Source organism: Cnephaeus nilssonii (assembly GCF_951640355.1).
Source record: "Cnephaeus nilssonii genome assembly, chromosome: 10".
NCBI classification, from domain to species: domain Eukaryota; kingdom Metazoa; phylum Chordata; class Mammalia; order Chiroptera; family Vespertilionidae; genus Cnephaeus; species Cnephaeus nilssonii.
Window position 1 is genome coordinate 46,790,873 of NC_137081.1, and position 24,191 is coordinate 46,815,063.

Here is a 24,191-nt window from a genome sequence, read left to right on the forward strand (position 1 = left end):
TCTCTCAAACAAGCTGCAGCTAATACAAAGAGGAGGAATCTGCAGATCTCTCTGTAGCTCCTGCTGGGAGGCCCCAGGCAGTGGCTGACTTTGCACCTCCCTGAAGACCCAAGAGCCAGTGTACCCAGTGGTCAGTGTCAGACCATACCAGATTACTAAACGACACACTCAAGGGGCATACTCAATGAGCACCCCACTGAAGCAAGTCCTGCTCTATAGGGGTGTCTCCTGCATAGCAGCTCTCCCACTATAGTCACAGCTATTCCTCACAGCCAATTGGCCTGGAGGTCAATTCCTCCCAGTGACACCAACAGCAATCAAGTCTCAACTACAACAAGACTGTGCACACAGCCCACAAAGGGGTACACCTAGAGTTCCCAGCTCAGGTGACTGGGGAGCTGAGCTACTGGGCCCTATAGGACACCTACTACACAAGGCCATTCTACCAACTCAGGGAGACATAGCAGCTCTACCCAATACATAAAAACAAACACAGGGAAGCAGCCAAAATATGGAGACAAAGGAAATCTCCCTTTCTCACTCTCTAAAAATCAATAAAAATGTATATATATTTTTAAATGATCTCACTTAATACACGGAATCTTAAAAAAAAATCAAGCTCATAAATACAGAGAACAGATTGGTGGTTGCCAAGGTGGGAATTCGGGGGGTCAAAGTGGGTAAAGAGAGTCAAAGCTACAAAAGTTATAAAATAAATCAATCATGGATATGTAATGTGTAGTATGGTGACAATAGTTAATAATACTGTATTGAATATTTGAAAGTTGCTAAGAGAGTAAATTTTTAAAGTGTTCATCACAAGAAAAAATCTGTAACTCTTTATGGTGACAGATGTTAACTAGACTTATTGTGGTGATCATTTCACAGTATATACAAATATTGAATCACTATGTTGATACCTGAAACTAACATAATGTTATATGGCAATTATACCTCAATTAAAAAAGAAAAACCTTGTTCATTTTGTTTAAACCAGAATTTTCCAAATGCATTTGACCCTGGCAACCTTCCTAAATTGTAATGTTGTTGTTTTCAATTAGCATGTTTAAATATTCTATGAACCAGTGTTTAAGTTTGGGAGATGCTAGCTTAGGATAGTATAACCAATATTGTTTAGAGCTCTCAAATCAAACATTTACTAGGAAAAATGTTAATGAGAAGCTAGGAGCTCAGAAATGTAATCTTAATTATCCTTTAACATAATCTTTTATTTCTATCACTACTCAAAACTAGAAAGTGGGGGAAATATTGCTATCTATTTTGGCAACATTTTAAATAATGGCAAACATGCCAAAAAACAAAGTTATATTCCACAGTCAACATCCCTATTATCTGGTCATGGAAACAAAATTGGGTAAACTATACGTAAAAAGTGTTGAGATTCTTTATTAGAAACTTAATGTTATGAAGAAATTCTTATTTTACTTTGCTTTCTGCTTTTTTTTCTTTTTAACAGATTCATCTTTAGATCAAGTTTATTGAGTTATAATTTACATTGGCAAAACTCTCCCTTTGTAGGTATACATTTCTGTACATTTTGACAAACATATAGAGCCACATAATCGCCAGAATCAAGAAAGAGAACATTTTCATCACTCCAAACACTTGTTTGGTGCCCCTTTATAGTCAATCTCCCTCCCACCTCTATGCCTTTCAGTATTGATTCTACAGAATAATTCCCTGGGTGCTCTGTGGCATCTTAGTGCCTACTCTTAGTTCATCCATCCAATATTTCCTGAGTGCCTGCTAACGTCAGGCACTGTGCTATATGGAACCAAGGATTCAAAGAGGAGAAGCCTGTGCCTTCCCTCAGAAAGCTCCCGGAGATTGGCTAGTCAAAGCTCTCCTGGTTGCACTGAAAATCTGTTTCAAGTAGCTCCAGCAAAGGAGATTAATTTAAGGCCAAACAAAGCACTCCAGTGAACCTGAGGACGCAAAAATAAATTCGAAAGGTCCTACGTGAACCTGGCTGGGAACGGGAAAGGCAAGAAATTTGGATCATATCCCTAAACCATGTTGTCTCATCAACTCCTAAAGTGAACCTAGTACTCTTTCCCAGGCTGACTCTACTTACCCTTGTTACTATAGGTCCAATATGGCCATCCCAGCCCCAATTCTTTTCAACCTTTCAACTCATATACTGCCATAGACTGAATGTTTTTGTCCCTCCAAAATGCATATGTTGAAATCTAATTCCCAATGTGTTAGCATTTAGACATGGGGCTTGTGCGAAGTGGTTAGGTCATAAGAGCAGAACCCTCATGAATGGGATTAGTGCCCTAATTGAAGATTCCAGAGAGCTGCCTCCTCCCTTCCTCTATGTGCGGACACAGCAAGAAGACTCCTATCTAGGAACCAGGAAGTAGGCTCTCACCAGACACCAAAACAGCTGGCACCTTAAATCTCGGACTTCCTGGCCTCCAGAACTATGAGAGATCATTGTCTGCTCTTTATAAGACATCCAGTATACGGTATGCAGTTATACCACCAATTGGAATGACCCTCTGTGTCTTAGTTAAATTTCCAAGAAAGGAAACTGATTGGCCCAGCAGCACAATCTATGGCTTTCTCAGCTGCCCTTCCCACTTAAAGTGGGGTCTCCTAGGCCTCATATTACCACATATGGCCTAGGAAGTCGGGGTCATTTCAAGCTTGGGAAAGCCTTATTTATGAATAAGATAATTGTCACAAAAAGTTATTAGACAAATCTTAAGATAAATATATACAAGCCCGATCCTGCTTAATGGGTTTAAAGAAGGCTTTGCAGAGGAGGTGATACATGAGCTGGGTTTTTAAGGATTGTCACCATGTAGCTGGTTGCAGGGTCCAAGCGGAATGTGCAAGATGGAGTGAGAACATGAGGAGAATGAGCATTCCAGGCTGAGGATCCAGTATGTGAAAAAAATAAAGAACCATGAAGAAGCACATTTTCCTTAGGGAACTTAATTTGATATGATTGGATAACAGGCTGCATTTGGGCAGATGTCACTGTCTATCATCCAAAAGACCCTAGTGTTTCTCAACCTAAACCATATCACTAGCTATTCTTACTTACAGGAACTGGAAAGGATTCCCAACCACAAGACCAAGGTACTGAGCACAAAAAAACAAGATGGCAATGGGCATTGTGTGCAAAAACACCGTGAGCAAAAGAGTTGAGTGCAGTAAGAGAATAACTGCACATGCCTACAAGAATTTAATCATTCCATGCCACAGCCTGCAAATACAGAAGGCTCCTTCCCAGTCAAGAAGCTCACCCTTCTCCATTCCTGACCAAAGAATAGAGTTTCTGCTCTGCTTTACCAAACTTAGTTTTGTTCAATTAGCCCAAATGGTACTGGGCAGAAGGGCCTTGGTTTGGGTCCCTGACATGGAAGGGTCAGTAACAAAGAGAAAGCAAGTAGGAACCAGAATATGAAGGGCCTTATAGGCTACAGCAAGAGATCTGAACTTGATCCTATGGGCAGTCATGGGTCATTCAGGGATTTGAGGCAAGAGGAAGATCCTAGGCTTATTGGGATGGTATACAGCAAGGACCCAGGGTGCCAGAATTCTCAGATCCCTACATTTTCCTCCAGTAACCAGAAGAGTAATGCAGGCTAAATCATTCTGCTAATTATCAGCAAGGTTTCAACCCCAACCCCCTGGCTGGTCATTGGGTGAGATGGGCCAGACTTCAGAGCTGAGAGAACCGCATTCACCTTGGCTCCAGGCAATCCTCAGTCCTACACCAAAAGCAATCTGAGTAGCTCTTTGGATTCTTCTTGGGGACCCATTTTTTAATCTTGACCTTCTTAGTCTTAAGTCTTAGATGGTAAATGAAGTTGATCGCAAGGGAAACACATATACAACACACAACCCCATCTAAAAGAAAAGGGAGAAAGAGCAGATACCCAATATTCCCTCCCCAAATGGTTACCACCTCCACACACATGTCCCCACACACATGGTCTTATTGAATCCATTACCTGGGCCCGTTCCTTGTAGGGTGAGTGAAGTAAAGGGGAGAAATTGGGATCCCTTTATACTGTTGCGTGCTCCACTGGTGACAGGTTGAAATTGCATTTCATTAAGAAGGTGATATGGAGGATGGATTGAAGTGGTCAACTCTGAAGGTAGGGAGACCAGTTGGGCAGCGAGGGACTGCACTAAGGCAGTGGTAGCAGGCTTGGAAAGGAGCCAAGGAGAACGGCCCATCCTGATGTTATCAAGCCTTAAGGAGCATGAGAATCATCCACAAGACTTGTTAAAGCACAGATGACTGGGCCCCACCCTCAAAGTTTCTGATGCAGTAGGTCTGTGGTAGGGCCTGAGAATTTGCATTCCTAACATGCTCCCAAGTGATGATGGTGCTACTGGTTTAGGGATCAAGCTTTGAGAATCATTAGGAGAGTGCATTCCACATACCATGTCAGAAATGAAGTGTTCTCTTTTGTCCTCATTTAGAAAAAGTGGTAAGTCACTTTTGCTAGGGGCATTAAGATAAAATATAGAAAAATAACAGCACCTCACCGATCAGCTGGCATCAGCAAGGTCCCTAGACACCAAGAACTATTTTCACGTTGTTATACACAGTAACCCAGAGGACACAGGCCACTCAAACCTTCTAGTCCCCACCCCAAATTCTGAGACTACATTCAAAGCAACTTGGGAACAAAAGCCATTTTAAGGTCATTTTCCAAATCCACTGTAGGCAGTATCAGCGTCAGTGCTGGGCATAAAGCAAGAACTCATGAAATTTGGCTTCTGTGTGGTTGAAATTCTCATTACAACTCAGCAATTTTCCCAATTTCTTAGTAAGACCAGACAAGTAGCAATGACATATCACTTTTCACAAGATAACACAGCTTAAGGAATTTCTGGGTTCGCTGCATGTTAAAATGCTTAATTCCAGGGACTCTTAGCATTGGGCCATGCTGTATTCCACCCACTGGGCCTGACTTGACACAAGCAGAGGCAGCAGATGGAGGAGGTTAAAAGTATCAAATCCTGGGATCAACTTTGCTAGGCCACCTCCCTTCATAATTTAGACCCTTCTGTTGGAGATTTCAAAATATATTCCAGACAGATGACATGTTACTAGAATCATTTCATGGTTCAGCGTCCTCTCAGTGTGATTTATATCTGTAGGCACCGGAGACCCCCTATTCAAAAGATTTATGAGCTACCTACACAATTCTATTTTGTTGAAAGAAAATGTGTGCATTGAGAAACAAAATGATAATACTCATTATCATTCTAATTAGAGGCTTTCCAGCTAACGCATGTTCACCACTTTTATATCCCCTGTGCCTCACCCACCCAGTTCTTTACCCCAATAACAAACACTAAAATATGTAATACTTTAAGGAAAAAAGGAGGAAGTCCTTCTCACTTTTGAATCCTTTGAGCCTTTTTTCATGAGTTTATATCCATCCAAATATTTATAGTAACAAGGACCATACTGTACATAATAGTCTGCAACTTGATTTTCCCCATTCAACACTGAGTTTTGAAATAGTTGTTCTCAAAGTGTGAACCCCAGACCAGCAACATCATTATCACCTGAGACTTGTTTAGAAACTCTTCCTGCCCTGTCCCCCAGCAGACCTCTGGGGGTGGGGTCCAGCAATCTGTTTTAACAAGTCCCGTGGGTGATTCTAATGCACACTAAAGCTTAATAACCTCAGTTTTCAAAGACTTTCCAAGTCATGACATACAGGTCTACACATTTTTTTATTGATTTTTTTACAGAGAGGAAGAGAGAGGGATAGAGAGTCAGAAACATCGATGAGAGAGAGAGACATCGATCAGCTGCCTCCTGCACGCCCCCTACTGGGGATGTGCCCGCAACCAACGTACGTGCAATCGAACCTGGGACCTTTCAGTCCGCAGGCCGACGCTCTATCCACTGAGCAAAACCGGCCTCGGCTACACATTCTTTTAAATGAATACATAGTACTTCATAGAATGCATATATCACAGTTGCTTACCCATTCCCCTACTGACAGTTTTTCCTAAGACAAAAACTGCAGTGAACATTCTGGTACCTTCACCTCGATGAACTTACCTAGTATGTCTACAGATGAATTTCTAAGAGTGGAACTGCTGTGCCAAAGAGTTGTTTTGTATTTTTTTCCAGATTTTGATAGATACTGACAAATTGCCCTCCAAAAGGCTTTACCAATATTCCCCTTGAGAATGGTAATGCTTTCCCTCCACATTCTTACCAACACTTGTTATTAACAATCTTTCCAAGTTTTACTGATCTAATGAGTGAAAAAACAATGGCATAGTAAAATCACATGTTACTTGGAGGTGGGAGTGGGGGTAAGTATAGATTTTAAACAGATGAAATGAAAACTATGTATAGTCAAAATTACCTTTGAATAACTTAGAAATACACTGGTTTTGAAACCTACATACTCACTCTAAATCTGGACAACTCAGCCAGCTTTTTCCTAGGCTGTCTCTGGAGCTCCAGAGGGAATGTCTGTGGGCACTCTCATATGAAAAGTAGACATCTTTAAACACCAGACTCACACTCAGGTGTGGAGGGATCTCCCACACTAAGAACAAGCTGTGAGGTGTGTGGCCACCTGAGTAAACATCAAATCCCAGCTTGCATCTCACCTTCAGCTGGGCAGAACTGCCCCAGCCCAGTTCCCCATTTGAGCTGGATTCAGGTAATGTAGGTGCCCCTAGGAAGCAGCTCAAGAGTGTCCCATTATTTTATTTTGTATTTTCTTGATTTCTATGCAGAGTGATTTGAACAGTCTGAGCACCTTCTCATATTTTCAATGACCATTTATATTTCTTCTGTGCAATGCCATTTTCTATCCTTTGTCCCTTTTTATCAATTGGACGGTCTTTTTCTTACTTAATTGAAAGGGTTTCTTTATATGGCACAAGTATTAATTTTTATCTGTTACATATGATGCAAATATTTTCCTTCCGCTTGAGTGTTGCTCAATTGGTACTCCTTTATATACTCATATTATTTAACTGTTTCCTATGTCTTTCCAACTAGATGACTGTAAGACTAAAGAGCAGCAAATGTGCCTACATTTTTACATTTATCTCATCCTCTGCAGCGACCAAGTCAGTGGTAGAGTTACAAATAGGCAAGGATGTTAAATAAATTGAATGAATTACTATAAAGAAAAGCAAAGTTTTAAGCACATAACTCAATACTTAATTTAATAATTTGACCAGTTTCCATTAGGATTCCTTCTTTCAATCACTTTGCCCACTGTCCACTGTTTTGCACTATTACCATAGAAAGAAACCTTTTAAGAGCAACACAGGGCTATATAGAGCTTTTATTAACCTTCCTTTAATTTCTGACTCCATGGATGATAATGTCATGAGCTAAGAGATAGGAACCCACTATAGATCCCTAGTTATCATGACACATAGAACTGGGACCTCCTTCCCTCGTTTGTGGCGGTCCTTCCACTCCCCCACTTGACAAAAAAAGGATGATGAACACACTTCCTTGCACAATGCTGTTGTTGTTGTTTTTCTTTTTTTTAAAAAAAGTGTTAAGAAATAGATGATCCATAAAAAGGTTTACTTAAGAGTATTCTAAAACCAGTCATAATTTCTGGTAGAAAGCCTACAAAAATACATAATTATAACCAACTACAAACCAACTTGATCAGTTATTCAGAAATTCATTTGTTTAACTCAGAGAATAAACCAGAAAATAATATGGATTAAAGTTCATTTAAAAATTAAAATTAGATGCTTTATCAACTTTAGATGTGTTTTCTTTCATAGTCAAGGTAAGCATTTAATCCATTACTTTAGAAAATCCAAAAATTTAATCTTGTATTAGTCACCAGAGAGCCATACATGTGAGTTGCATTGTTTTATTAATTTTGATTGAATTTTTAATAGTCACATATGAAATATATATAAACTATTGTTGGATTTACTATAAAGATTATAGTGAAGACATTATTTACTATGTTACCCATCCTGAGCATGCTGCTTGTTTTTAATCTTATAAATACACCAAATCATGTCACTTATTGTATTTCACTTTTTGCCTTGGCAGCTAGGAAGCTCAAAAGCAAATGTGTGAAAGTTTGATGTGCATTTTGTTTATCAACCTCCCCTTGGCTTAATCTTTTTCCTATCTTTGTTTTCTGGTTCATGCAAAATTCCTTCCCTCGCGTGCTTCCATCTTGTTGCACAGTATATGTTTGTAAATGACCTTAAATACTTTTTAGAATGAGCCCAGTGATAAAGAGATGGATACCTAATTAGAGAGAAGAAAGAAATCAAGGCGTAAGAGTGGAAGCTAAAAGTAAACCCTCAGTAGGATCCCAGATTTTCTGCAAGCAACAAAGTCTGGCATTGCCTGGGCTGTAATCCAACTAAGTGACTGAAGTCCTTTAACTCCCTATCTCTGTCTGTTTTGAAGGTCTCAGTTTTGACATCTCTCTGGTGTGACAGCTCCTTCACTTTGTGTCCTGGCCCCTGCCTGGCCTGACCCGAACTGCCCTCTGCTGTGAACTACCCACAGCCTGGCCCTGGCTGTGTTCCTAATAACTCTAAGCTGCTGATCTTGGCCTAGCCATGCTATAATTATTCCTAAATTCATGTAGGTTTTTATCACATTTACATTCCAAGTTACACAGAAAAGTGCTTTCTTTGAGACTCTTTTGGAATACATGAACCTTTTCAGAGTTTTGGGGTCTCCGGTGGCGTGATTTATAGACAAAGGATTCAGACTGCTCTGAAATGAAGGCCAAGACTTACAAATCTAGAGGCGCTACATATTCTTTAAGTGTCTGTCTCCAACCGGAGAAACACGATGGGAGCTAAGGACAAGAGAGCCCTCCACCAGGAGGCTAGAAAAGTTAAATAAAGAGATGGAGTGTGTTATGAAAGCAATCCCCAACAGCTTTCTCTTTCATAATCACAACATTGTAAATAGGAATCGTTAAAAAGTTAAGAAGCCTTCTTAAAACCTTGCCCTCATCAATTATCTCCTCTCACAGGTCTGTATTTTCCACTCTCCACTTGCCCTTCTCTTTAACCTGATTTTCCCACATGACAGCCCCTTCCACTTTCTGTCCCCTTTTACTGCCAAGCTGTGCTCGCTGCCCTCAGATCCACTTTCAGCTTAATGTTTGCCCCTGCCTTTTGCTCCTCACCTCGCTACTACTCTCTTCCAAAATCAGGCAATCACCAAAGGTCTCTGAAATGTCAAATCCAACGAACATGCTTACCCCAATTTTCATTGTATGTACCCTTAAAGTACATGAGACTTTAGTAATAATAGAGGCTGCTATTTATTGAGTACTTACTGTGTGCCAGGGCACTTTGCCATAGCATCTCTTTCTCTCACAGCGCATAATACCATGGATATTATCTCGGCTTAGAGAGTGCACATAACTCATCCAAAATCACACAGCCAGCCCGTGGCAGATACTGGATTCAAGTCCAGGAATGTCTGCGTGATGGATTGGAGATGGCTGCAAATTCTCTGCCACTCCTCCCTTCGAGAGGTGGAGTCTGTTTTCCTCCCCTTGAATCTGGGCTGACCCTGTGATTTGCTCTGAGCAGTAAAACGTGGCCAAAGTGACATGTGTAAAGTCCATGGCTGGGCCTTATGAGATCCGCAGCTCTGCTCTCCTGTGTGAGAAACTGAGAAACCCGTGGCCTTGTAGGAAATCCAACTAACGGGGAGGGGAGGATGGAAGTGAAGACTTCTTGGACCTCCCAGCCCAGTCACTTGCTAGCTGAATGCGTCAGCGAGTTCCTGCCCCGGCAGATTCTCACTGTGTGAAGCAGAAGAACCATGGCCCAAGCCCTGCCTGAAGTCCTGACTCCGAGAACCATGATAAACCAGGAGTTGTTGTTTAAGCCGCTCAGCATATGCAGCCACTAAGTGTTAGGGCTGTTTGTTACACGGCCATAAATCACCAAAGTCCGATTCTAAAAGCCTATGCCACTTGGCCTCTCTAATTTTCACTGCCTCCTCCCTAATCTCCAGCAAACCAATTTCTCCTTCTGTATTTTCAGGCTTATTTAATGATACACCTATCCTCAATTACCTCAAAATCCCTTTTGATTTAAAGCCACTTGTCACTTTGTGAACTTCTATTTAGTTGAAACCAAGTGGCTTCTGCCATATAACCACTTAACGAGGCACCCTTTAACTGCAGTGCTTTCCAGGACTCTAAATTGAACCCACAAGTGCGGCCTCCTCGCCCCTTGCCTGGGAGCTCCCTGTGACCCACCTGCAGATCAAACCAGTCAGGGCCATCCAACTTTTGTAGTGCAGGAAGGCACCAATATCAATATTTATCCTTGGTAACAGGAAAGCATAATTTGTTTCTTGTTTTTTACATTAAAAATGCATGGGTATAGGAGTGCTAATATTTTCACTCTGAACCTGGGTTTTTGTTTTGTTTCCTCCACCTTGGAGACCACTGGGACAGTCAGTACCTCTTCTTTATTCTTCTTTCCCCCCCAAGTTGCATATTGATGTGAATGTTAATATCTGATGAGGCCAAAAAGAGTGAAGTTTGGGGGGGGGGGGGCGGAAAGTGTGGAGGAAGGCACAGGGGGTGGTGTGGGTTAGTTTCCTCCTTGGATGGATTTTAACATGAGAATAAAAATACAGGACCTGTTTTTCTGGAGATTTGATGCTGCTCCATCAAGAGGAGGGCAAGAAGCTGACCCAAATGGTGAGGCTCTGGGCACAAGTAGAGTAGCTCAGGGTCCCAGGTAACAGAGTGACTCAGAGCTCAGGAGAGGGGCTACTCTTCTTCTCATTGGAACTCAGTGGTTGGGCATCCTGAAACTGGATGCTTTGGGAGAAACAGAACCAACAGCCACACAAACCAGGGTATTCTGATGGTGGATGAGTAGACAATAAGTGGGCAGAGACCATATAATGATGGTAGCTCACAATGGGGGGAGGGGGGCACAAATGGAGAACACCCTTGAGGATTTCTAAGAATTCCTAGACAATATTTTGGGGGTGTTGTAGGCAACATAATGGACCCCAAGGATGTCCATGTCTTAATCTCCAGAATCTGTGAATATATTAGGTTACATGATAAGGGAGAATTAAGGTTGTAGATGAAATTATGGCTGTTAATCAGATTATCTGTGTGGGCTCAGTATAACCACCGTGTCCTGAAATGGAGAAGGGAGAGGAAGAAGAGTTGGAGTGATGCAATGTGAGGAAGACTTAACCAGCCACTGTTGGCTTAGAAGATGGAGGAGAGGGCATGAGCCAAGGAATATAAACAACCTCTGGAAACTGGGGAGGGGAGGGGGACACAAGAAAATGGAGTTCCCCAAGAGCCTCCAGAATGGAACTCAGCCCTGTTGACTCCTTGGTCTTGCCCAGGGAGACCCATTTCAGACCTCCTACTTTCCAAACTACAAAATAATACATTTGCATTTCTTCAAGTCACTAAGTTTGTGACAATCACTTGTTAAAGAAGCAATAGGAAATTAAGACTGGGGGTGTGCAGTCTTAGACACCAAAGAAGGACATTAGTCTGACATGGCTAATTTTAGTGAACCCATACCAATTCCTACTGATCACAGCTTTTTTTTTCTCTAAGAATTCAGACTATTTAAGGGGGAAGAAAAAGGAATCATAGTAATTAGCCATAGTGAAAGTTAAGCTCACCAGATGGTAATTTGCAGATCCTGCTTTCTCCCTTTTTTTTGAAGGATTGAAGCACCTTCCCCCTCTTCCACGCCTCTAACACTGTTCCTGTTCTCCAGAACTCTTCCAAGATCACTGACAGTGGGTCAGTAGTCTCGCCTGTATATTCTCTCAGTACCTGGGGTATCACTCCTGCCAGCCAAGAAACCTGAACTCAGCTGGAACAACTACATAAGTGCTCTCCTTACCACCCCCTCGCTAGCTTGGGTTTCTGTCTCCCTTTACCAAAGTCTTGAGCGTTTCCGAGTTGGACTGAGAAAAAAAAATCATTCTCCCTGGTGGAGAAAATGGGAGCAAAAGGGAACCCAATCTTGAGTCAGTGCCCTGTGTCTAGAACTCCTACTACGGTACGTTTACCTGGGGACAAGAATGTTTCAGAACCAAGGGAAGGTTGTACCTACCCAGGGGGCTGAAGGGACCCTGAAGAGAGAGTCAGCCAAGCCCCCACCACACAACTCACCCACCATCTGCAAAGCCACCAGAGGGGTGAGAGTGATCGGAAAGGAAAAGCCCTGCCGCCTCCATTCTCTTCAGAGTGTGACAGCATCGCCATTCGCTGCAGACACAAGGGGAGCTGGGAAGGAGGCCAGCTTTGCTGCCCAAAGGGCAGTTCTTGTCATCACGTTCAGGGTGTGTATGGGGGCAGGGGGAGGATGTTCCCATCTCTTAGGAATCTGTCTGTTAACAAAGAAATTGTAACATTGGATATTTACGACAGAGTCTCTCAGACCGGTGCGGTAGAAGCAGCAAAGATTTATTGAGAAATCAGTCTTCATTCTCTCCCAATTCCCCGCACGCTCATCAATCAATCAATTAGATAAACTTCCAAATGATGGATCTCATAGCTCTTTTGCATGGAAGATTTTACTTCTTGAGGTACAGGGAAAAGTAAACCCTTTACATTAGAAATAAACCCTTGAGATTTGTTCTTTGGTAACACCCAGCAAAAGCCAAATGCTCGCTATGTACTCTTCTGAGCACTTTACATCAAATTGCTCACAACAACTCTGTGAGGCTGATAATATGCATATCTCCATTTTACAGAGGAGGAAACTGGGGTCCAGAGACATTAAGTAACGTGGTCAAGTTCATACAGCTTGAAGGTGTGAGTGGTGCTCACCTGTGAACCCATGCAGGCTGACTGTAGGACACTGTGGTTAATGAATTGCAAAAATGGTCCAATTGTACACCTCTTCCTGTCTCTATGCCTGGAACCCGGTCACCAATGTGAGACCAGCCCTGGCTAGCCTGCTGGAGGATGCGAAACCACATGGAGCAGAGCCAAGTCATCCTCATCAAGGCCATCCTAGATCAGCTGGTCCCTAGCCACATCCCTAGCTGACCACAGACACATGAGTAAGCCCAGCCAAGAGCCACAGACTCATAGAAATAATAAGTGATCGCTGTTTTAAGCAACGATATTTGGGGGTGGTTTACTACACACCAGGAGAGAACTGATACAAACACCACTGCGCTGTTTCCTCTCTGATGACTGGCTTCCTCTGATTCTCCAGGAATGAACAGCTCCAGCTGTGAAGAGCCTTCCCCCAACCACTTTATCTCTCTTCATCCTTGTGTTGCCCCTGTCTTACCACCATGCCAACCCACGAAGGCAGTTTATAACGGTTCCTCACCTTTATTCCCTAGTTTTCTCTGGCGTCAAGAGGAAACCAAGGTGCCTCGAACCCTTTGGTACTATTTTGAGCTCTGTCCTTGCTTACCCTCCTTGCCCACCTCTCCATCATTTAGGAGCTAAGTTGGAATTAGCCAAAATGCACGGTACCGAAATAATGAAAGCAGGGTAATGAGGGGGAAAGCGCCGATAATGCCGTAAGTCAATACGGCTCCTCTGGCCTTTCCCTTCTCTCAGGGTTGGCTTCTTACTCAGCACTGATGGAGGGGACTAGAAGTCCCTTGAAGGCATGCTCCTGCTTTGCCACCTGATCCCCAAGTTAAAGCTTGAAACGCTAAACTCTCCCTGCCTGCCAGGACTCAGGGGGGCAGCAAGCTGTACCTCCACAGGAACTAACGGCCCCAGCTGCTCAACGCAAATTAAAAGAGTTTGGAAACATGTTCCACAGAGTGAAAGCCTTCTGGGGCCTTTCTGCCAACTGCCTCCAGCCACTGTGTTCCCAAGGAAATGGAAAGGAGACCCCAGGGGGAGGGGGCACCCCTGAGACATCCTGAGGAATGGGGACCACACTCCATTAAAATCCACCAGAAGTTTCCCAAAGAAAAGGGAGAAGGATGCTGGATTGTTTTTCTATTAGAGCCTTGCAAAACTTTTTTCTTTCTTTCTTTCTTTCTTTCTTTCTTTCTTTCTTTCTTTCTTTCTTTCTTTCTTTCTTTCTTTCTGCTGTTAGGCACTCAGTATATGCTGAATGATGCTAATTCTTCTAGCTCGTCTTGCTTTATGAGTGAAGCTGGGAATGGGAGGGTTTGTTACTTAAAAGGCCAATAGCTAAGTGACCTAGGTTGGTGAAGAGAAACCAGAATTCTCTGGGGCAAATCTGGCCTTACTGTGCCATTAAACACCACCCCCCTCACGTATTGCACTTTAACAACAATAGTTTAGTTTTAATTTCTTTTCCGTATATTTCACAGCCCTAGGGGAAAATGTCCTGTGACAATTCTGTAATAGTAGGACAATTACTGGTGACTCAGGGCTCCCTGCTGCCTCTGCATCCTCCCTCAGCTGCGGAGCAGGCTTCCCATGTAGGAACAATTTGGTTTGTGAATTAGAAAAGTCAGAAATGAAAGGAATCTTTACCTTAAAAAATGATAGACATTCCGAAGAAATTAGATGAAAATTCAACCCAAGGATTCTGTTTCAGAACAAGAGTTCATTATAGGCACTGAGTCCCTGAAGAACCCTGTCATATAAATAATCCTTCAACCCAAGGATTCTGTTTCAGAACAAGAGTTCATTATAGGCACTGAGTCCCTGAAGAACCCTGTCATATAGACTCCCAATGTTTCAAGTGATGATTCCCCCTTTCTGAGCCCCTCCACCCACTTCATCTGGGTAGCCCAAGAGTATTCTTTTACAGTCCTCCTCCTTATACCTCTTTTTTGCCATCCAACTTCTACCCAGTACACCTTTGCTATTCGGTGGAGGAAGAGACAGTAAAGCTATGTTCTCCTTGAGAGAAAAACCCGTCTTCTTCATCTCGTAACTCAAGCACTCCACCTAAGCCTGATTCAGAGTGATGTCCTAGGTTAGAGGGCACAGGCATGCCCACATTCCCAGTAGACCACGTTTCAAAGCACTTTGGTAAGTGGGTAGTTTAGAGCTTGGAAAGCATTTTCCCCCCATAAGCATAAAGTTCTAGAGATAGGCTACGTCCTCGGATTCAGCCACGAGACCCTGAGGGGCCACAAGAGTCTAATAAGGTGCCCCAAGTGAGAACTTCGGGTGTTTGCTATAGAGTCTCCCTCTAAATCATCCCTTAATATAGTTTCCATGAGAAAAAGCATTCCGGCTCTGGAGCCAGAAGCAGATTTCCATTTACCATAGAACCAACATGAGCTTTTTCCCCCTGAAAAAGTAAAAAGGAAGGTGAAGGGGGAAAAGATGCTGGCTTTGCCAGAAGTGCCCTGACCTGGCAGGTGCAGGTTTTGCAAGGAGGGTAGGATCGGACAAAAACCTCTGGGTACCAACAACGATAACATGGAATTCCTCTCTGCTTGCATAGAACACATGCTCTATAATTTTTCAGTTCAAACACTTGTCTTAAGTGTTCAAAATGAAGAACTAAAAGGCGGTTGCTTAAGGGGAGTCTGGAAAGGGAGGGATTTCTGGCTTAAGGGTCATAAATCAATGAGCAAAGGAGGGCCTGTGTTCACCTATGATAATACTCTTGATTTCTATTCTTCAGTTCCTTAACTGACACAATTATTGATGTTAATACTATTCTAACTCTCAGGTTTACAGTGTCTACTTAAAATTGGAGGCAGGGAGAAGGATGCTGGACTGTCAGCTTCTTAAAGGTTTACATTCCTATTCATTTCTATACAGCCCAGTCCCCTTGTTGCTCAAGTCATAATTCATCAATAACAACAAATATAATTTAAGGAAAGGCTTTAGTTTTTCAATCTAGTTGCAAAACATGTGGGCCTTGGAATCAAACTTCTCAGCTTTGCATCATTTTTCCTCTATAGGAAGAGGAAAAGACCCTAGGCAGTGCTGGCCACTCTCTGGCTTCCAGTTTTCTCCTCTAGAAAAAAAGATGGTGATAGAACCGACCTCACAAGGTACTGTGAGCACTGAATTCATTTATATTTTTAAACACATAATACTGTGCCTGCCACATAGAAAGCACTTACTTAATAAATCTAAACTATTATTATTATTACATCAGCATTTGGCTAATTGTCCCACATTTTGTACCCAAATTAGTTTCTCAGAGAATCTGGTAAACATTCAAGTTGGTTGGGATAGTGAGTTGAACTGTGTAGCCTCCAAGAAATATGCCCACTCGGAGCCTGAGGACGTGTCCTCATTTTGAATAAGGGTTTTTGTAGATGTAATTATGACAAGGATCTCAAGATGAGATCATCATGGATTAGGATGGGCCCTAAATCCAATGACATGTGTTCTTATTGGACAAGACAGAACAGAAGGCACAGAGAGACATGGAAGAAAGCCACATGAAAATGTAGCAGGGACTGGAGTTATGCTGCGACAAAACAAGGAACACCAGAAGCCACCAGAACCTGAAAAGGGCAAGGAGAAATTGCCCCCTAGAGCCTTCAGAGGGAGCGTGGCTCTGGTTGGACTTCTGACCTCTAGAACGGGAGAGAATACATTTCTGTTGTTTTAGCCAACAAGTTTGTGGTATGTTGCTGTGGTGGTCCTGGGAAACAAAAATAGTTGGATACAGTTTGGAACAACCTAAATTTGTTGCAGAAAAAAAGCCCAAATGTGAACTGGTATTTATCACGAGGTCTCTTTTTCTGGAATCATGTACTGCAGGGAAACTTCTCTTTAGGAAGGGAAAAGCATGGGCCATTCTGCCCCATCCACTTCCAGCCAAGGACATTTCTGCTGGGGATCTTGAAAGCATTCTGCATCTTCGCACAGGAATGAAGTGGAACTATTCAACATGCAGCAAGACCCTAGGCAGTGCTGGCCACTATCTGGCCAAGAATGAATGGGCAAGAGACACAGCTCTCAGTCCTTGTCCAATTAACATACCCACACTGGTCTCCACTGCCTTCCGGGTCCCCACCTGTAGTGGTCGAGAAGGTCATTAGACAAAGACTCCAATTTAAGAAAAGATACCTGGTTGTCAAGGAACCAACGTAACTGTATATTTCTCCTAACTCTATGGGTTCTTGCAATGACATCTATGAAACAGATCTCCTTTTTAAGTGAAAAATATATCCAGGTCATCTGCAAGATCCTTCTAAGACTGGAATTTTGAAGGAGCCCTCAGGAGAAGATGTTGTCAAAGCCATGGATACCCAGAGAAACTGTTTCATTCTTCTCCTCTCTTATAATTCCCGGAGAAAAATACCAGCAGACAGAGCAGCAACTGCCAGAAAGAGGTGACTTTTTCGGAGCAAAGGCATTAGCCAAGATGACACATGCTGACAGGTTCAGTAAATAGCAGATGCTCTGCCAATCAGAAGATAATTTCTGCGTGTTTGCAACGTAGGAAAGATTGCGAGTCACACGGGATTTCAACGTCAGGTTACAATCACTTCATGTGTCATCTTCTAATGTGAAGGTCAAAAGAAAGGAGAAGGTGGGTGGAGGCAGAGAGGGGAAGAGCAAGGAGACCCGTGTGCCGGGGAATCAGCCACATCCAGGCAGGCCTCGCTCCATACTTTCTGACAGTGCCTAGAGAACCTGCGTAATCACCTGCTTCGTAGACATCCGAGGCTCTGACCTCACATGTAACCAGCACTTCACCAACTCCTGCGTCCTTTGTAACTCGTGAAAGTCCCTTCCAATCTGACTGGGGGAAGGTTTTCTTTCCTTCTCTTTTTTGGTAATTCATTCCAGTAAAGAAAGGGTTTTATAGAGAAGAGGTGAGTGAGGAAGGCCAGAGGAGGAAGCCACACACAGTATCCGGGACCCAGAGTCCTCTGAGGCAGACTTCACTGTTCAATGGGAAGGAATCACAGGACCCTGAAAACACTCAGAACCAAATAGGAAGGAAAGATTCTGAAGCCAAACGGATTCCAAGGATTTCTGTGATTGTCCTTTGCTTTTCTCCTTTAGGAAAGAAACAACTGAGAGAGAATGAGAGACAGAGACTGAGGTTCTCATGAAACACACAGGTAGATAACTTGAGAGCCTATTTAAAAGATGTGTTTCATTTCTCCACTCTCCATCAAAGAGCTTTTCTGAGGAAAGGATACATTTTTAGCACTCAGAATTAAGATAGTACACACACACACACACACACACACACACACACACACACATCTAAGCTGCCTCATATTTATCACTGTCTGAAATATAGTTGGTCTGTACACAAATACATACTAAAAAAGAAAAGAAAAAAATATACCCAAGTAGATGACCTCTTACAAAAAAAGTACATATACCGTATATATTTTGCTAATCAGAAGCCACACCTTAATTGTGATATTTGGGAAACTAAGTGACCACACTGAATAAATGATGAAGAGTAAACCATTTGTCAAATATCAAAGCACACACACAAGTCATCCCAGACACTGTTTCTATTTTCTGACTTATTATGTATACAATACTGTGTGGTCATGCATTTCACATCCTTTTAAACCTTCAGCAGATTTTTTTTTCCCCCAGGAGACTATTAATTTTAAAAGCCATTAATTTTGTCTGCCCTTCTAATCCCCAGGACCTGTTGTTGTACTTTGGAAAAAGCAAAAAGACCAACCCAGTCCTGAGTGGGGAACCATCTTTGGAATAATGGTGGGTGGCTGTTCACATCTGGATTAGGTAGAAAACATAGCATTACAATGATGAACACCACAGAGCCTCATCTGCATATAAATAGACCTAATCAGAAATGCAAATTGCAATCGGGAGAAATTTTTCAAGGCTGTGATAGCTGCATGATTGCGCAGATAGGGAAGGTTAACACTTGTATTAGCCAAGTGGTTGAACGGCTCCCAGCCGGCCCAGAGCCTTCCTCTGAAAGAGAAACGTGAAAGGTACAAAGCTCTCAACCGGCCACCTGCCTGGCACGGAGCTCCCTTTTCGCTTCTGCAGCTGGCTGGCCGTGGCTGGATTCTGATGGAAGACAAACAACCAAACCTCTTGTACAAACCCCCAGTGAATACACACAATACACCGGCATTTAACACCAAACTGACCTCTTTCAGCACAATTTCCCATTGAGGCAGAAATTAAGAGATGGAAAGACAGTCATAGGACTGATGTAACATTTTTAAAAATGCTGGTTAGTGTTGGTCTGAGTAAATACAAAAATAGGATACACATTTTTATTCATCCCCAAATTTTCCTGAGTACTCGAGAAAGATTCAAATTAAAAACAAACAAACATATATAATTATATAATTAAAAACAAAACACAATACTTAGATTACTTAACCCAATATTGCATTTGTAGTCTTCTCATGCAAAGCACCAAAAATGAACATCTCAAAAATTGGAGTACATACTGAAAACACGCAATTGTTACAACAAAGTCCCATTATTCCTTGAGATATGTTATCTTTCAGGGTCGTTCTCTACCCTTGTTCCTCTCCACCTCCCCCGCCACACACACACACACACACACACACACACACACACACACACACACAGAAATACTGTACATTTTATAATCAGGCTCTCACAGATTTGGAGAGAAATTGTTTATGATCTATTATCCCCGCTAACAGCCGCTTTCACAAAGAACTTATGAGCCAAGAGCGCCATCGTGTGTCCTACCTTGGAATTTTAAAGAGCGTTTTCACAGGATGCATGTCAAAGAGGGGAGGGTCTCCATCCCCCAATTCAATCGCTGTAATCCCCAAGGACCAGACGTCACAGCGAGCGTCATAGGAAGAGTCATACTGCTGTTCACAAGCGATAACCTATCAGACAAAAGCAGGACACAACACATCAACCCCACTGCCACCTCAGATGTCCTGAAAAGCCCTCGGCCAATCTTAGCCCCTTCTCAGTTCCCTTGGCTATGCTGACATTGAATTCCAGTAATAACAACATGTGTGTGTGACTGATTTATCATCCGATATGGTCATCAACATTTTTAAAAAATTCTTTATTGTTTAAAGTATTGCATATGTCTCCTTTTTCCCCCATTGACCTCTCCCAGGCCACTCCCACCCCCCAGCACATGCCCTCAACCCCCTAGTTTCTGTGTCCACTGGTTATGCTTATATGCATGCATACAAGTCCTTTGGTTGATCTCTTAGCCCTCTCCCCTGCCTTCCCTCTGAGGTTTGATGGTCTGATCGATGCTTCTTTCTCTCTGGATCTGTTTTTGTTCATCAGTTTATGTTGTTCGTTATATTCCACAAATAAGTGAGATCATGTGATATTTATCTTTCTCCGACTGGCTTATTTCGCTTAGCATAATGCTCTCCAGGTCCATCCATGCTGTTGCAAATGATAAGAGTTCTTTTTTTACAGCAGCATAGTATTCCATTGTGTAGATATACTACAGTTTTTTAATCCACTCATCTGCTGATGGGCACTTAAGCTGTTTCCAAATCCTAACTATTGTAAATTGTACTGCTATGAACATATGGGGTATATATATCCTTTTTGATTGGTTTCTTGGGATATAGTCCTAGAAGTGGGATTGGTCATTAACTTTTAAAAATGTGTCAGTTCAGTTCAATAAGCATGCATTGAAACCCTCTAGAACAGTGCAAGAGGAGGCACAAGGTGAATGCCTCACTGCATCTGCCCTGACATCCTTTAAGGAAAGGCTTTGTCTGCATCCTTCACCTCATTCCAGCTGCTGAACCAACAGCAAAGAACACTCATTCTCAAAGATGCTTGCCTCCTGCACAAAATCCCCAGAAGTGGCCGATTGAGCAGAAAAAAAGTTGGAAGACGGATGTAGTTAACATACAATAGGAACCGCTCCCTCCCATTCCTTTTTCTAAGAAGTTCTGCCCCCTCTTCAAACCCCAACAACTGGATTGCATTTCAGCAGCAGCTGCCACTTCAGTTACTGGCCTGACTGGGTACAAGAACAGCAGAACCAGAAAATGCTTGTCATCGCTTTGTTCCCCAATGGAACCTTGCAGGGAAATCTCTTTCTATCATTTTTTTTTATGTGACACAGAAAAAGCCTTCCACTCAGACTCTGGTGGCTATCAGAATGGGGTTGCGAGAAGGCAGAGTGAGCCAAAGGATATGGACGGACAGGTGCCCCTATCTGACCTGAAATCTGCCTCCATGACCAAGGATGGCCCAAGGCTATGGGTAGGTAGGAAACTTTGAGTCCCTGATGGTAAACTGGTCCAAATAGCTTATAAGATAGATAAGCACCAGGAGAGGGGCAGTGAGATGGGCCTACCTACCCTCTTAGGCCATCAGAAGGTCTTTGGCTGTGACTGAGCAAAATGAGCCAACTGGGGACCAGAGTGACAGATCTGGCGTACATGTTAGCAGGAGTGCTCTTGCTGCTGTGCAGAGGATTCATGAAAATGGGACATGAGGAGAATCAAAACCAGTTTAAAGTGCTACTTGCAGGAATCCAAACTAGAGGCAGTGAGAAATAATCAGATTCTGATTATGTAATTTTAAAGGTAGAGACCATCAGATTTCCTGACTTATAAGAAAGACGAGTTGAGGAAGAGGCAAGAGTGTTTGACCTGGGCCATTTAAGAATGGAATTGGTATTTAATGAAATGGGGGAGACAGTAGGAAAAGCAGGTTTGGGTTGAAAAGCAGGCTCTCCATTGGGGACATACTAAGTTTGAGATGCCTAGGAGACTTCCAGATGGAGATTTCATTTTAGCCAAATGACCTTGAGAATAAATGTGTGTTGTTTTGAGTCACTAAGTGTGTGACACTGTTATGGCAGTGACAGAAACTAGTGCACCTGCTCTCTGCCAGACCCAGTGAACTGGACTTGCAAAACCAGCAAATGTGCCTACCATCTTGCCTGAGACCAGGTGCCCTTCTTCCCATCATTGCCCTCTACACTTCCTTCTGGTTTCTGAATTGAAGAATGTTTCTCCATGTATCCCTGTCCTTGGTCTGACCTCAGCCCCACCCTCTGAATAGACTATCCTGGCATAGAATCTCCTGTCCTACTTTTAACCCATTCTTTTCAACATGCATTCAAGCTAAAGTTCAAATAATCCCTATTTCAGGAGCAGAGACTATTTCATTGCCCCTGAAGGCCTCACTTCCATCACCCAATCGTGTGAGAAAATACACTATTTTTAAAGATCTCCAGAAAAGGCTATCCAACACTGTTCCTTTCAGCAATGACATTTCCAAATGTGAGGGACAAACATAATTGTAGACATATCAACCAGCAAATAGTTGACCATTTTAATACATTCCTGTGAGGGAAAGAGAAATAAGACTCTATCCTTCCTCTACAAGAGCTACGGCCAACTGAAACGTAAAGTGAGCCTATAATAATTAAATGGCAACTACAAATGTCCTAAGACAGTGTATATTAGCATGTCCAATGCATGATACAGGCTCCAAATGCTAAGGATATTAGAGGAACACCACTGTATGTTAAGCAAGACAATGAAGAGTGTCTACTACCAAAGTCCATGACTTCCTGGAAGAAATTCAAATCAGCTCCCAGCCACTTTAGATAGAACACAGAAGACAATTCCAAGAACCCGTCCAAATGTGGGAATGGAGAGAGCCTAGGGTTTCTCAAGTGCTGTCATAAAATATTCAATACATTTATCCGGTTTCAACTTCTCTTTACAGATAGACACTATCTTCAGCTCAGTCTGATAAATAGAAAAGTATCCTTTGGCCAAATTCTCTTCCCAAAACTCAGCTTTGTAGTGTGACAAAAAAATTCTTTAAGCTCAGTCTTCCAAAGAAGTTTATAGAAAATTTCATGAGTCAAATAATTTACAAATAACGTATTGAGTATCCGGGAGACAGGCATAGTATTAGGTCCTAGGAAGAGAAAGCTAAATGCACACTTACTTTAATCTTCATAATCATTCTGTGAGGTAGGTACAGGTGTAGAAACTGAGGAATAAATAACACAGTTCAATAGCTCACCCAGAGCCCACTGCTAGTCCTTGTCAGGGACAGAATTAGAACCCAGGCAGAGGAGAGGCAAGGAAGCAAATAATAATCGGATAAGTGCTATAAATAATGAAGATTACGTTCAAGGAACAGTCTAAATATCAGCTTCTGCACTCATATTTTGACCAAACTAAATAGGTTTTTTTTAGAGTTCTATTACATAAACTCCATCTTCCCTGAGGGAGTCTCTCCTTCAGGATTAGTTCTTATCAGGAGTAAACATGTGTGATGAGAATTAAAGAAGCACTCTAAGAGGATGCATTGAAGGTCAACACACCCTGGAATTGGATTCCTTATCAATCCAACACCAAAGTCAATGACTTCTTTAGGGGGGAAGGGGATCTCATCCTCCTTAGCTCAGCATTTTCATCTCTAGGTAAAATAAAGCTGAATTAGGAATGCATAGATGACTGATTGGTTTTTGGTTCCCTTGCCCCCACAAGAAGGGGACCTCTCAAAGAGCTCTCCGAATCAGTTGTTATGATGCTCCACTAAGAAAAGGCAAGAGTGGGGCAATGGTTTCCCAGGTTCTCTAAGTCATATTAAAGGGATGGAGAGAGATAGGTGTAGATGGCATGGACACAGGTCGAGGACTCAAAATAGCTCTCTTCTCACACCCCTCCACCTCACCTCTACCACCCCAAAGAGCAGCCATGCCCAAGGCAAGTGCATACTCTCCTTCACCTTGAGCCTTTGCTTCAGTCAGAGGAGTATAAATGATGTTGGTTGCAATGGAATGAATGGAGATGATAAAATAGGTGTGTAAGAGAGTTCAAGGGAAGAGTTGCAGGACTTGGAGAAGGCTTTAATATGGGAATTTAGGGGAAGGGACATACCAAGAAACACTGATATTTTGATCCTGGGTGACCATGGGGAATAATGGTGCCATTTAAAAAACAGAAAAGTCAGGAGAAGTCAGTTTGATAGGCAGTATAACAAGTTCAAACTGGGTCTGAGCTCTACCCCTATTCAAGTATAGAAAAAAAATCACTTGTGCTAACAGGACCTCAGTGTCCCCCCCCCCCACAACTCCCCCCCCACACACACACACATGTAGATACACTAAGAAAAACAAAATTCCATTAAGATCAGAAACAGAAGGTACTAACGGGTAGCAATAAAATACTGACATGTTTCCAGTGACTACCTAGAGTTTTGTATTACAGTAAATGTACTTTACATTTCAGAACTCTGTAGATTTTTAACTTTCCATTGTTGGCTGCCAACATAATTAGTCAAAATGGGTAGTTTTAATACACAGATAAAAGTACT

At 42.4% G+C, this 24,191-nt stretch overlaps 1 protein-coding gene across 1 annotated transcript in view; it reads right to left on the bottom strand.

Annotated features, from left to right (window-relative positions):
• The window catches only part of MYO3B (myosin IIIB), a gene marked incomplete at its 3' end in the record, with an annotated part of 367,317 nt that overhangs the window by 316,935 nt on the left and 26,191 nt on the right, over nucleotides 1–24,191 (bottom strand). Inside the window, exon 6 of the mRNA XM_079782950.1 lies at nucleotides 19,599–19,744. Within this exon, the coding sequence (XP_079639076.1) occupies nucleotides 19,599–19,744 (146 nt within the window). The remainder of the gene's footprint in view (nucleotides 1–19,598; nucleotides 19,745–24,191) is intronic.